The following is a 15,206-nucleotide window of genomic DNA, read 5'->3' as shown; positions in this document are numbered from 1 at the left end:
AAAATGAAATGCAAGTGACAAACATTAAAATAATTTTTATTTACTTTAAATAATTAAATTGAATTGTTCAATTGTCCTACAGCAAGTTGGCAATGGTGAGTTGGCCACAGGGAATTGTCCTGTTCCGTTTATTGGGAGGCAAGCTATCACACAGTGGTCTTGTGAATAGTTGGTAATAGAAGTCATAGAAGGCTCCCTAAAACTGGCGCGCCAAATACATGGCAATTTATACAAAATGAGCATGGACACTTTTCATAAAGCTTTACTGTTCTTGTGTAGTATGTAAAATCAATTACATGTTTTAGCAGTTAAATCGATTCAAAGCCAGACAGATCATTGATTGAAACTACCTTGAAGTGGTTGAGGGCTCCACTAAAAAGTGAAATCATGCAAAGAACGATGAACAAAAAAAACAAACAAAAAAAAACCCCCACACAACCCCGTTATTGGGGGAGTTTGGCCCTGAAATTAGTCATGTCTGATCAAACTTGGAAATTATTATAGTTTTGTTCTTCAGGTAGTGGGATTCACTACATTTGTCTGGAATGTGGCAATCTTTGGTGATGAGTCTTGGAAGGCTGCTAAATTAAAATGTTGCAGTGGTTTCTGTCAAAAGAAGTAGAAGTAAAAAGTATGGTGCTTTACATTATTTTTTGTACTGTATACAACTCTTAAGGGACGCGGTGGCTCAATGGCTAAGATGGCTGAGCTTGTCGATGGAAAGGTCGGCAGTTCAGCGGTTCGAATCCCTAGTGCCGCGTAACGGGGTGAGCTCCCGTTACTTGTCCCAGCTTCTGCCAACCTAGCAGTTCAAAAGCATGTAAAAAAAATGCAAGTAGAACAATAGGGACCACCTTTGGTGGGAAGGTAACAGCTTTCCATACACCTTTGGCATTTAGTCATGCCGGCCACATGACCATGGAGATGTCTTCGGACAGTGCTGGCTCTTCGGCTTCGCAACGGAGATGAGCACCGCCCCCTAGAGTTGGGAACGACCAGCACATATGTGCAAGGGGAACCTTTACTTTTACCTTTACCTATACAACTCTTAGTCATCCTTAGGAAAGAGCAGATCGTTTTAATATTATTATATTTTCATTGCACATCTCATCACAGGAGCTTGGTGGGATTTTTAGGGTCTTAAAAATGCTTTGAGGTAGGATGGTGGAGTCTGGCTTGAAGACTGCATGTTGTTTAGCAGAGGAGTAAGCGTAACATCTTAACAGAGTTGTATGAAAATCATAGCGTCTCATGTTTACCGTGGAGAAAAGCTTTAGTGTTTTGGGCTGAAGACAACACGAAGCAGTCAGCCCTGAGATGAAAAGGAGGCTGCATACTCAGAAACACCTGCAGGGTCAAAGACGGTGCCTTTTGGCATAATGCTGGGATGATTGTCAAGTCAGACTGCTTAACTTGAAAGCAGACTTTAAAAAAAAAATTAGATGAAAACCAGATTCGTGTTTTTGGAAAGTAGTTCCAGTCACATATAACCTCCTTCCTCCTCCATCCTGTTAAAACAATTATCGAACTGAGATTCCTTGGCACAGTTTGCATGTTTGTTCTTCTTTTTTTTGCCTTCTCATTGGCTGATTATATGATAATGGATGGAATGGAGCATCACCACCAGACTTTTTGGTAGCACAATGGGACTTTGCACTCCCATGTGCCTTCCTCACCTAAAACACTTCTCATTCCTAGCAGAATTCCAAAATCCATTCTGGCGACTGAGGGTTCCTCTGAAGTAGATTTTAAGGGCCCGTGGAAGAAAGCTCTGAAAAAAGAGACAAGCTTGCTCCTTTATTCCCATAGAGAAATCATATCCAATTTAAAAAAACATATAACTGGGTTCTGTCCATTCTTAGGAGTTGGAATACGCTGCTGCTGAGGATTTAGTTCCAAATCCATAGATGAGGGGTAATTAATTCCAGGAATGTTGTTCATGAGATTTCAAATTACTTTTATATGTGGTTGAGAAATAGAATAGAATAGAATAGAATAGAATAGAATAGAATAGAATAGAATAGAATAGAATAGAATAGAATAGAATAGAATAGAATAGAATAGAGCAGAGCAGAGCAGAGCAGAGCAGAGCAGAGCAGAGCAGAGCAGAGCAGAGCAGAATAGAATAGAAAACAGAGTTGGAAGGGACCTTGGAGGTCTTCTTGTCCAGGGGTCTCCAACCTTGGCAACTTTAAGACTTGTGGACTTCAACTTCCAGAATTCCTCAGCCAGCTTTGTTGGCTGAGGAATTCTGGGAGTTGAAGTCCACAAGTCTTAAAGTTGCCAAGGTTGGAGAGCCCTGTTCTATTCCAACCCCCTGCTTAGGCAGGAAACCCTACACCACTTCAGACAAATGGTGATCCAACATCTTCTTAAAAATTTCCAGTGTTGGAACATTTACAAGTTCTGGAGGCAAGTTGTTCCACTGATTAATTGTTCTAACTGCCAGGAAATTTCTCCTTAGTTCTAGGTTGCTTCTCTCCTTGATTAGTTTCCAACCATTGCTTCTTGGCAAAATGTAAATAATTGTCCTGTCTCATCTAGTAATACTAGATTTTTCCTTTTTATTATTTATTTTATTTTATGATTGGTATTTCTATGCTCCAGAATGGATCATCCAAAACCTTTAGCAGAGATGGACATCCTGTGTCCCTTTAGAACAGGAGTGGGGAACCATGGCCCTTTTAGGACTTGTGGACTTCAATTCCCAGAATTCCTGAGCTCAGGAATTCTGGGAATTGAAGTCCGCAAGTCATAAAAGCGTCATGGTTCCCAACCCCTGCTTTAGAAATTGATGAAACACAACTGACAGCAGCCCACAATGTAACCAAAGGTTGGAACCCTGGAGTGCAGCTCAACAGTGCAGTTATGGCACAACTCATTCTCTACTCATTGCACTTCAGTTTCACTGAAAGACACTAAGACACTTAAAGTCACCTTAAAAAGAGAAGGTACCAAATTTGATTTCAGTGCAGCCCAGCGGTGAAATCCAGCAGGTTCTGTCAGGTTCTGGAGAACCTGTAGCAGAAATTATGAGTAGTTCGGAGAACCACCTCTGGCTGGCCCTAGAGTGGGGTGGGAATGGAGATTTTGCAATATCCTTGCCCCAGGAGTGGGGAGGGAATGGGGATTTTGCACTATCCTTCCCCTGGAGTGGGGAGGGAATGGGGATTTTGCAGTATCCTTCCCTTGCCACACCCACCAAGCCAAATCACGCCCACCAAGCCACCCCCACAGAACCAGTAGTAAAAAAAAATTGGATTTCACCACTGGTGCAGCCCATGCCAGAAATAGCTGTCTACTCTTTACTTCCCAGGAAGAGATTGAAACAATGTGTTTGTGATCAGTAACCATCCCCCCCTCCTCCTCCCCTTTTTATTTTTTATTTGAAAAGAATAATAAACTACTTTGATTTTTTGGGGAGATAGGTCCATCTGCCCTCCTCACTCCTTCCTAACGAAGGCCAGAAAGATGCAATGCAAACCATTAAGGAAAGGGATAAAAGAGGAAAAACCGAAGATGACATTCCTGTAACCAAGCGAGGAGAACCAACCAGGATCAAGATCTTTGAAGGAGGGTGAGTATTTATGTTGTTCTCATATTCCATAGTGTTTGATGGATGGGAAGCTTTGATTCTAAAAACAACTGGTAGGGGGAAATGCCATGGTGTCCCTTATTAGCTCCAGTTAGGCTTAGTTGTTGTTGTCGTTTTTACTCTTTCGTCTCTCTTTCTGTCATCACCGTTATGGTCCTGGGCTCTAGCAACTCATAAACCAGGTGAGTAGCTTCATGTTTCAAGAGAGATAGATAGTAGACATGTTTCTCATTTTCTGAAATTTTACCTGTACAGTAATAAAAGACTTGATTGGAGCTGGATTATTTGACTTTTTTTTTCCCCGGAAGATTTGAGTTGGGTTGAGTTGTTTCAAGCATCCCAATAGGTTGGATAAGAGTTTGATGCTTAGAAAGATAGATCACGAGGGCTCACCTCAGTTTCACCTATGGCTGACTGTCCAAAATAATGTACATACAACCTTGTGCAAATGTGTCTGTTGCTCATCTGTGTATAATATTGTACATCTAGTACAGATAGTCCTTGACTTACGACCACAGTGGAGCCCAAAATCTATGTTGCGCTAAGCGAGACATTTGTTAAACAGAGTTTTGCCCGATTTTATGGCCTTTCTTGCCCCGGCGGTTAAGTCAATTGCTGCAGTTGTTAAGTCAGTAACACTGTTGTTAAGTGAATCTGGCTTCCCCATTGACTTTGCTAGCCAGAGGGCCACAAAAGAGGATCACGTGACTCCGGGACACTACAACCGTCATAAATATGAGTCAGTTGCCAAATCATCTGAATGTTGATCCTGTGAGCTGTGAAGATGCCGCAGCACTCTTTAAGTGTGAAAAACGGTCATACGTCACTTTCAGTGCCGATGTAAGCTTTGGATGGTCACTAAATCAGTGGTGGATTCCCCCCGGTCCGGTCCGGTCCGGCCGAGCCGGTAGCGGTGACAATATGATGTCACCGAACCTGTTCTCCCCCCCCTCCCACCCCTCCCACCCACGTTATTCTTACCTTTTATTTGGTCCCACCCCCAATCTATTGCTGCCTCCTGAGTCCCAGCTGATGACTAGAGGGAAAAAAACTGTTTAAACTCTTGCCGCGGGACTTCAAAGGGCCGTCCTACAGCTGATCAGTGTTAAAAGCAAACAAATGAGCCGGGTCGTAAGTGCGAGGACTGGTCGTAAGTGTGAGGACCTTCCAGAAATGACTCTGACCAGCTAACCATGCCCACCTAGTCATATGACCTCCAAGCCACACCCACAAAATAAGCCACGCCCACAGAACCGGTAGTAAAAAAATTTAGAACCTACCCCTGCACTAAATGAACTGTTGTAAGTCGAAGACTACCTGTAGTCCAATTTCTAGCCGTGGCCTTCTTTCCATAGATATAGGCTTTTTTTCCCCCTGTGCTTAGATCTGATGCTCTAGATTGGGGTGCTTAATGTTGAAATGGAACCTACTTTAATTTTAATGTTAATTATTTTATCTGTTGCAGCCATATAATTGGAGCTATGGAGAGCACCTGTTGGTGCTCAAATGATGGGAAAAAGAAAATAACAGGGCCCTTTAGGAAGTCTATAAACCTTCTTGCCAGTTCAGCCAAACCCTATTATTTTTCAAACCCAGAACCCTCCCCCCTACTTCCCCAAAATGCTTAGAAGAGTTGGGTGATTGTTCAGCCTGTGGAGAGACTATCTGTGTAGGTCTGGAATGAGAGCTGCGGTAGGTGACTTGATCCAACTGAGTGCAGACAAAAAGCAACTGGGCTTTTCTTGAAGTCATTTTGCTTCTCATCTAAGAAGCTTCTTTAGTTCTGAACCGAAGATGCATCTTGGATGAGAAGCAAAACGTCTTCAAGAAAAAACAAAGAAAGAAAGTCCAGCTGCCTTTTGAAAAGTGCCTTTGGGACCTGGATGACTGAGAATCTCCATAGACATTGCGTGCAAATATATTTTGTATTTGGGTGTATGTGCATATATATATATCTTGTATGAGTGTGCATGCCTGTTTGCCTAGATTTTCAGATTTCACTAAGTATTTTGAAAAGTGTAGACCATTAATATCAACGTGTAACAGGTATTTCCTACTCTCTTTTTCTCTCTCATAGGAGGAATTTATTGTTCTTTTATTGTAAACCTTTGACCACCAATAATGCTTAATAAATTAGAGTTTTCTGCAGGGTTAGGATACAGACCTGCATGAGATTATGATTTCCAGAAGGGGTTATCCTTTAATTATAGCTGTAAGGTTGATAGCAGATGAGGGAAGAAAAAAATACATTAGCACATAAGATTTTTTTTTAATTGATTGGGTTTATTTTTGTTTAGTTCTGAATTTTTCTCTCTCTATGGGTAAGGGTGTATATATGTTTGCATTTGCTGTTTCCTCTGACAGTTTGATCTTGTCCTCTCCCATAAAATCCAGAAAGCTTTATTTCTGATTTCTTACCCAGATGTGGATAGTTTACCATTCAGAAAAGATTATTCCAGTGGCTGCATGATGTTTAACTTGCATACAAAGAGATATCTCTGAACTGCTCCTGAAAAATTTAATATAGCTGCCGAAGCTCCAGACATCAATACAAGATTATGAGCCCAAACTTATAATGATGCCATAATGTATCAGTAGCAATTTGCCACCGAAATTGCTCATATTTCCACTTTGGGTTTCTGATCAGGCAGAAAGCGAGGGAGATATGAAGCATTTTTTAATTTGAAATCTTTCAAACTGAAAACATTGGTTTGAAGTTTGGGATTCTCGGAAGAGAGAAGTTTTAGTCCTTGTCAAAGATTAGATCAAATGGAAGGGATTTTTCTCCTTTTCGTTCTCCACTGTCTGATGGTTCCTATCAGAACCCCAACTAGTTTAACCTCCAGTGCCGTGATGGCGAACCATCACGCGTGCCACAAGTGGCACATAGAGCCTTCTCTGCGGGCATGCTAGCCATCGCCCCAGCCCAGCTCCACCGTGCATGTGTGCATGCCTCCCACCGGCCATCTGGCCTTCGGTCTCTGCCACACATGCATGGGGGACAGGGCGGATGCGTGTGTGCATGCCCTGCACCCCGTTTTGGGCCTGGAAGGCCTCCTGCACCAACCTGGAAGCCAAAAATGGGCATGGGTAGGCAGGGTGCATACACGAGGGTGCTCGCATTGCATTTTGGGGATGCACACATGCACGCATGCACATTCACGTGCACGCATGTGCGTTTTGGGCACTCAGCACCAAAAAGGTTTGCCATCACTGCTCTAGTGGATACTGACATTCAGATCTCAGATACTGAATTAGCAACAGCCACAATAACTTCAGGAAATAGTGCAAAACCAGTCTTGTTGACTTAGGGATGAAAGCTGCAAGGTATTCCCAGTGGTAAAAGAACTGGAGCTTTCCGGATCTTACTGAACTACAACTCCCAAGAGTCACAGCAAGGTTGCCCAATAGTGAGGAATCATGGGAATGAGAGAGTTTCACAGTGTCTAGAGCAGTGTTTCTCAACCTCAGCAACTCTAAGCTGTACAGACTTCAACTCTCAGAATTCTCCACTCAGCCAGAATTCTGAGAGTTGATGTCTGCAGGGCTGAGAAATGTTGATTAAAGAGACACAGTTTCCTCACTTTTGAGTTAATATTGAGTGATACTGTTTTACACCTTCTGCTCTTCTTTATAGAAAACTATTCCCTGTCAGTGGCAGGATTCTCATATCTTGCTAAACCAGTTGTGGGTTTTTGGTTTACTATGACAATGTAGATCTAGTTATTGTGTTCGTAGTCAAGGTGATGGCTTTAGCAGCTATTGAAGCTGATCTAATAACGGTGGTTAACAAAAATGCTATTGTAGCTCAATATGTTATTCTACTTTATATTATTCACTAGCCAGCGTTGACCTTTTCTTAGCATCTGCTTATGCAGTTTTTAAAGGAGTTCACCTTTGTCCATGAATTTACAGTCTAAACTGCAGAGTTAAGTCTTAATATTGCCAGTGGATGGAGTTTTGTGGTTATTTAAGACCAAACATAAAATGTGATGTCTGTATGTTGCCCAAGATTTATTTCTGTTTCTTTATCTAGAAGGACACATTGATATGATGGGCTTTTTTAAAAGTATGTAAATATAGGCTCAGCTAAGAAAGTAATAGATTGGTATATGTATAATTAAACACTCTTCTCTTTTTTTCTTTTTCAACTTGATTAGGTAGAACTTTCTGTTCCTAATAAAAATAGCCAAATGTGGAGCTACAGATATAAAATTAGAAGCTCAGTTTATAGCTTTATTACCTTCCCCCCCCCCCCCATTGCTATTGGTGAAAAGTGAGCAGGTTGCCTTGGGCATAAATAAGCAGACAATACAAATCTGCAGGGCACAACACAAACAGAAATGAGCAATGATTTATGAGCTTTTACCCAAATTGATCCTGTAGATGACTTTTTTTTTTAAAGTGATGTTTCAAATTCTGTGCAATTGCTTTGTTTTTAAGGTTGTATTTTCTGCATAAGATGGTGTGAGATACTGCTTCACTCATTTAAATGACATGGAAAAGAGTCTGTATGTCATAATAAGTCAGGATATCCAACAGTTGTAGCTTACGATGAATATGGATTCTTCCAGTTGCTCCCATATTCCAAACTCGTGCTTGTGTGGACTTTCACATCTAAACAAGCTGTCAAATTTCTTTTAGTTTATCCTGATTTAAGAACTAGAATCAGAACCTCTGCTACAAAAACCAACTGAGAATGGTATCTTTGTCCAATTTTGTATTTTGTTTGAGAGATAAAGCAGCGATCCTGACTTGTCGTGGCAAGCGAAGCATAGAGGGGATATTTTTCTTAAACTGATTCTGGCAGAAGAATTAAATGGAAGCAATCAGGCAGCTTATTGCATCATTCTTCTTTGATCAAGTTGAGCCAAGATTCTTAGTTATGAGAAGAATATGTATAGTGTAAAGAACTGTAGTGACAAATACTGGATCTAGGTAATCTCACAGACCTAAATAACGTTAGAAGAACAGTGATTTTAGTGATGGTGAGGGGTAGTGTTTATCTGTTCATTCCATACATACTTCCCCTTTTCAAATCATCTGAGCATGTACCATTCCATAATATATGAACATCAGCCTCTCATATGATGGCATCATTGAAGCATTCCACCCAGCGGTGGGTTCCAACCGGTGTTACCACCGGTTCTCTTCACGCATGTGCTTTGCGCACGATCGTCACAAAGCACATTAGATTTCTGCCCAGCTGAGGCACAGCAATCCACTCTGCCATGCCTATCAGCTAAGCTAAAAAACGACAAATAAAGGTAGGTATAACGCGGAGGCGGGCAGGAGGGCCCAGCTCACAGTCATAGAGAACTGGTTCACTGATGTCACATCATCACTACTACCGGCTCGCCCAAACCGGCCCAAACTGGGAGCAACCCACTACTGATTCCACCCCTGATCATCAAAGTCACACAATGAGATGATCATGTATAATCAACATCAGTTGCATTACAAATGGTGGAATCTCCACTGAGAAATATTCCCACCTTCATGTCGTTAGTTTTCTATAGTAGTAATTAGAGGAATGTATGGAGGCCACAAAGAAGGGCTTCACATTTAAAAAAAGAGGGATTGTGAACACCTCCATGTAGCCACAATTAGGAGCAGTTGGAAGCAGGAAGTTTGTGAATAATACTTTAAAATATTGAATTGAGTATGTCTAGTTTAATGAAAAGAAGGACATGATAGCAGTGTTCCAATATCTCAGGGGCTGCCACAAAGAAGAGGGAGTCAAGCTATTCTCCAAAGCACCTGAGGGCAGGACACGAAGCAATGGGTGGAAAACAACCTAGAACTAAGGAGAAATTTCCTGACAGTTAGAACAATTAATCAGTGGAACGACTTGCCTCCAGAATTTTTAAATGCTCCAACACTGGAAGTTTTAAAGAAGATATTGGATAACCATTTGTCTGAAGTGGTGTAGGGTTTCCTGCTTGAACAGAGGGTTGGACTAGAAGACCTCCAAGGTCCCTTCCAACTTTGTTATTCTGTTAAAATGTTGTCAGCTTGTAACTGGCTTCTTGTATGATCTGGCTTCTTATTGTAACTAGCTACCTACTTAAATTATATTTTAATTCCCAGAACATACCTGAATTGTTCTGCACTAAAAGTCATGAATTCAATTATATTGTTTGTTTGCTTATTTGGGTAGGGGACATTTCTGAGCATATCTGTTTTAACAGGTAGGTAAAATTCCCTGTCTTAGCTGGGAAACAAATCATAACTTTGCAAACCATTATTCACATGTCTAACAGAATATTATAGTTTGTCTAGAGCTGGAAAGAAGCAAATTTATTGTAAACTTTCCACATGTGACAGTGAATTCAGCTAAAATACTGATTACAAATAACGGCTTGACAAAGTAGCAGAAGTGGTGCATTGGAATATCTGCAAGACATACCGGTCATCTCCAAGCAAAAATTGGTGGGACCACAAAATAAACTATATAATAGAAAACTAAGCCAAAATATTCTGGCCTTTAGAATTCAAACAGAGAAGCATCTGCCACAGAACATTCCAGATTTTAACAATTGTTGATAAGAAATTACTGGGTAGGTGGATAAAAATGCCAAATCCAGTCTAAATATCTGCTGGCAGTGTGACCAACTACAGTAATAATAATATTAAAAGAGTGAATTGAATTCTGAACCCACAGTCTGCTTGAATCTCAGAAGTCTGGGAGTAGGGATAAGGCTTTAAAAAAAAACCTTGAAGAAGAACCAGCTCTTAGCAAATAACAAGAAAACAAGGTCAGTGTTGCCTAACCTTGGTAGTTCCAAATAAATAAAACCCAACTCCAGAAAGCTCAACAGTGGACAGACAGGCTGTTTTAAAGCATCCTCTGAAGCTGCATCTAGTGCCAGGGTATGTGGTCCTTCCTTCCTCTCCTTTTTCTCTCCCTCCCTCCCTATCTTGTTCACTTTCCCTTCCATTCCCTCTTTCTCCCTTCCTTCCCTCTTTTTGTCTTTCTCTTTCTTTCTTTCTCCCTTCCCACCCTCTTCCTTCCTTCCTTCCTTCCTTCCTTCCTTCCTTCCTTTCCTTTTTTCCCCCTTCTTGTCTCCCTTCTCTCTCTCTCACCCCTTCCCTTTGGATGAAGCTGGCATACTGACCGCTCCTCCCCTCGCTCTTCCCTTCCCGTTCGTTCTTTTTATTATTATTATTACATATATAAACACACAAAATACACATACACATACAAATGCGACAAATACGACATTAATAACATAAATAACATCTAAACGTAATGTCTGATTTCCTCCGACATCAATAACCTAAATTCCTCGATATGTATTCCTTCCTCTCGCCTTATATAACGATATTATTTTTTAATATTTAATTATGCGTTGTTATATCTTATTTGGTACAGAATTTTATTTTACTCTTTTAGGATCCTCTTTTGGTTTTGTTTTTTCCCTCTAACCATTGATACCACCTTTGCCAAACCAGGTAGTAGTCAGATTCTTCCTTTCCTTGAATTTCCTTGGTGAGTCTGTCCATCTCAGCACATTCCATGACTTTAGATATTATTCTATCTTGTGTTGGGACTTCTTCCAACTTCCAATTTTGTGCATAAGTGATCCTTGAGGCAGTCAAAATATGTGTGATCAAATATATTATTCCTCTATCATAATTACCGTTAAAGATGCCTAATAAATATGTTTCCGGTCTTAGTGGTACTTTTTGAGCTGTTATTTGTTCTAATTGGGTTTTGATATTATTCCAGAATTGTTTGGCTTTGGGACACGACCACCACATGTGGTAGTATGTCCCTTTTTGTGCTTTGCATTTCCAGCAGAGTGAAGATGTATTGGGGAACATTTTGGAGATCCGTGTCGGTGGGAGATGCCATCTATAAAACATCTTATAGATATTTTCTTAGTACAGTACTGATAGTGTTAGTTTGTTCTTTATCAGGGAGGCACGATCAGGTACAGGGGAGTTTCCACCCCCTCCTGTTCCTTCTCCTAACAAGTGTTTGGCTTTCCTAAAGCCATTTATTGGCAGCTAGCCGATTGGTTGGTGGCTAACTGTCCCAGGCAGCGAAAAACCCAGGATGAACACTCCTTCGGTGAATGGCCCATTGCCCAGGACGACTGAGTGGGGACGTGTCAGCTGAGAAGAAAAGTCAGAGGAGAATTGCCCGAGGAGAAACACTGGGGGAGAAGAAGGCACAGCCAAGGGTAGGAGATGAAAAGTCCCATTCCGGGCTGGAGACATTTAGGAGTTGAAGTCCACACATCTGCAGTTTATTGAACTCAGGAAGCACTGCTCTAATTGTTCTGCTTCTTTGACTTCCCACTTCTTCCTTTCACAGCTGGTGGAAAATCATGACTGCTGGGTTTAACTTCTCTACCGTAGGCAATAATGTGGTTTGTTAGATTTCTTTTGGACAAGCCTTTGTAAATCATGATTTATCGCTCGGCAGGTATGTGAACCTGCTTATTTTGGCTGATCTAACAAACAAGCAAGACTTAGTATGATGTGCAATTCCACACACCGTATGGGACAAGAAGAAAAGAATTGCTAACTGGGAAACGGTGTTGTTTCCTTCCTTGGCAGAGAATACATTTTACCTTTTAATTTAGTTTAGTTTAGTTTACTTTATTGTCATTGCACATGGTACAATGAAATTAAATGCCGTCTTCAGTGTACATTATAACTATAAAAATGAAAACACAAACATACATTCTTTACATTCTATATAATTGAAATTGAAAACCCGATATTGCATTATACCGTAGAATTCAATATAGTGACTGCCCTGGGATAGAAGCTGTTTTTCAGCCTATTTGTCCTTGTTTTTATTATCCTGTACAGTCTGCCAGAAGGTAATCGTTCAAAAAAAGGGTGCCCAGGATGAGATTTATTTATTTATTTATTTATTTATTTATTTATTTATTTATTTATTTATTTATTTATTTATTTTATTAAATTTCTATACCTCCCTTCTCCCGAAGGACTCAGGGCGGTGAACAGCCACGAGATAAAACACATAAATACAAAAAATTTAAAATGAATTAAAAACGAATTAAATAATTTGGCTGAATTTAAAATACCCCATAATTTAAAACAAATTAAAATTTACATTTAAAAAATTTAAAAAATTTACATTTAAAAAGGGGAGAAGATTTAGGCCAGGCCAGTTTGATGGAATAGGAAAGTCTTAAGCGTGCGGCGGAAGGTGCGCAGATCCGGGATCCTCCGTATCTCCGGGGGGAGCTCGTTCCAGATCGTAGGTGCCCCCACAGAGAAGGCTGTCCCCCTAGGGGCCACCAGTCGACATTGTTTGGCCGACAGCACCCGGAGGAGCCCCTCTCTATGGGAGCGTACTGGCTGGTGGGAGGCTATTGGTGGTAGCAGGTGGTCCTGTAGATAACCAGGTCCTAAGCCATGGAGCGCTTTAAAGGTGATAACCAGAACCTTGAAGCGCACTCAGAAGACCACCGGGAGCCAGTGCAGCTCGCGCAGGAGAGGTGTTACATCCACGTTGCTCCCATAACTACCTGCGCAGCCGCACTCTGCGCCAGTTGGAGCCTCTGAGTGCACCTCAAGGGGAGCCCCATGTAGAGAGCGTTACAATAGTCCAGACGAGAGGTGACGAGGGCGTGAGTGACTGTGTGTAGAGAGTCCCGTTCTAGAAAGGGACGCAACTGGCGGATCAGGTGAACCTTATGAAAAATCCTCCCGGTCACGGCTGTCAAGTGCTCTTCTAAATGGCTCTCATCTCAGACGGTACAGGTGCATTCTTAGTTTTGAACTTCCTTAAGGCAGCGGGAGCTATAAAGCTCTTCCGAAGAGGGGGGAGGGCAACCAATGATCCTCTGGGCAATGACATTGACCCTCTGGAGCGCTGTCCTATCTGCCACTGTGCAACTGGCAAACCATACACAGGTGCAGTAAGTTAAGATACTCTCTATGGTGCAGTGCAGTTTTTCATTCAGTTGTTGTTTCCTGAGAAGTCTCAGGTAGTATAATTTCTGCTGGGCCCTTTTGACCAGTGCTGCAATGTGAGCGCCCCAAGTCAGGTCCTCTTTTATGCTAACACCCAGAAACTTAAAACTGGCCACTTGCTCCACTTGGTCTCCATTGATAAGCAAGGGCTGGATTTTGGGGGAAGGATTAGGGTTAGGGAAATGGTATTGGATTTCCTGCTTGAACAGAGGGTTGGACTAGAAGACCTCCAGGGTCCCTTCCAACTTTGTTAATCTGTTAAAATGTTGCCAGCTTGTAATTGGCTTCTTCTATGTATTTTACCTTTTGGGAAAAGGGCATGAGAAGGGCCGTTCGGTTTACTGTACTAGATAGTGGGGGGGAAAAGGATATGAGGAAATTTATTTTATTTATTTTTTTCATTTAGAAAATTTAGAAATTAATATATTCAGGCAATTTATATTGTCACCTACTTGCACGTGGGAACTCAAGGTGGAATACACAATATAAAAGAAATAAAAAGAATAAAAAATGAAAATAATAAAATAATAACCCCCAACCTCCTAGGGCAGTGATGGCTAACCTTTTTGCCATCGTGTGCCAGGAGCGGGGGGGGGGGAAGGGGGAGTCATGAGCACACGTGCCCACACATAATTCTATGCACCCTGCGCATGCGTGCGTGACCCCCCTGCTCCTGGCACGTGATGGTATGGTGGGCACAGTAGGCCCGTTTTTCTCTCTCCCCAGGCTCCAGAGCCTTTCTAGGGAAAACGGCCTTTCCCACCCACCCCCGGAGGCCCTCTGGAAGCCGGAAATGGCCTGTTTCCCTACTTCCAGTGGGCCCAGAAGGCCCAAAAATCAGCTGGCCAGGTGCTGAGCTTGCGTGCCCACTGATATGGCTCTGTGTGTCACCTGTGGCATGCGTGCCATAGGTTCGCCATCACAATCCTAGGGTATAATTAGGATAGATGATCTGCTTAAGACAGGCTGGTCTTCTTGTCTTGATTCTTTTATTTTCTGTGTTTTATGCTAAATATACTTATTTTTGTTTCTAGACAAATACACTGTCAACTTGCAAAGCTTTCAAGTTGCCATGAGCAGGAGGGAGCGAGAACTGAAGTGCATTCCATACATTCTTTCTGACCGCAATCAGAAGGAGGGTGTTAGGTTTCACAGCCAGCCAAAGTGGGTAATTGGAGAATGTGATTTATGACATGGCCAGAGAGGAGAGGAGAGACAGGGTCATAGGGGAACGTAAATCTACGTAGGATCAGTCCTAACTACATCCGAGTATTGCCGGAATGTTGCTCCTAATAAATGAATATATTTCCTTTGAAGTTTGGATCATGGCTCATGAATTAATTAGGGCAGCTTTCGGAAACTTGACATACACGTTCGTCTTGGCTAAGAAATTGAAGGTATTCCAAAGTCAAAAATCTTGAGTCTGAAAAACTGCACAATCATAGATGTCAAATGGGAATTTGAATTACTGAGGATATGACTCTGTCCCGTTTAAATATTTGGAAAGATGGTACACTTAAAAAAAGAAATCTATTATATTTAAAAAATGCAAAGTAAAAAAAAAATCCTATCTGAAATACACAAAAGGTGAGGGATAGGAAACAAATGTTTAAAAACTCCACAACCAAAAGAAAATCTTAAAAAAACCTGA

The 15,206-nt window shown here is 41.5% G+C and overlaps 1 protein-coding gene across 1 annotated transcript in view; it reads left to right on the top strand.

Moving 5' to 3' along the window:
- HIVEP3 (HIVEP zinc finger 3) overlaps positions 1–15,206 on the top strand; it is a 53,905-nt gene that overhangs the window by 6,004 nt on the left and 32,695 nt on the right. The window contains exon 2 of the mRNA XM_070949566.1: positions 3,429–3,577. Within this exon, the coding sequence (XP_070805667.1) occupies positions 3,429–3,577 (149 nt within the window). The remainder of the gene's footprint in view (positions 1–3,428; positions 3,578–15,206) is intronic.

Source organism: Pituophis catenifer, unplaced genomic scaffold (genome assembly GCF_029215685.1).
Source record: "Pituophis catenifer annectens isolate HBS135680 unplaced genomic scaffold, rPitCat1.0.hap2 SCAF_9, whole genome shotgun sequence".
Taxonomy (NCBI): domain Eukaryota; kingdom Metazoa; phylum Chordata; class Lepidosauria; order Squamata; family Colubridae; genus Pituophis; species Pituophis catenifer.
This window is presented reverse-complemented; position numbering and strand designations above follow the sequence as displayed.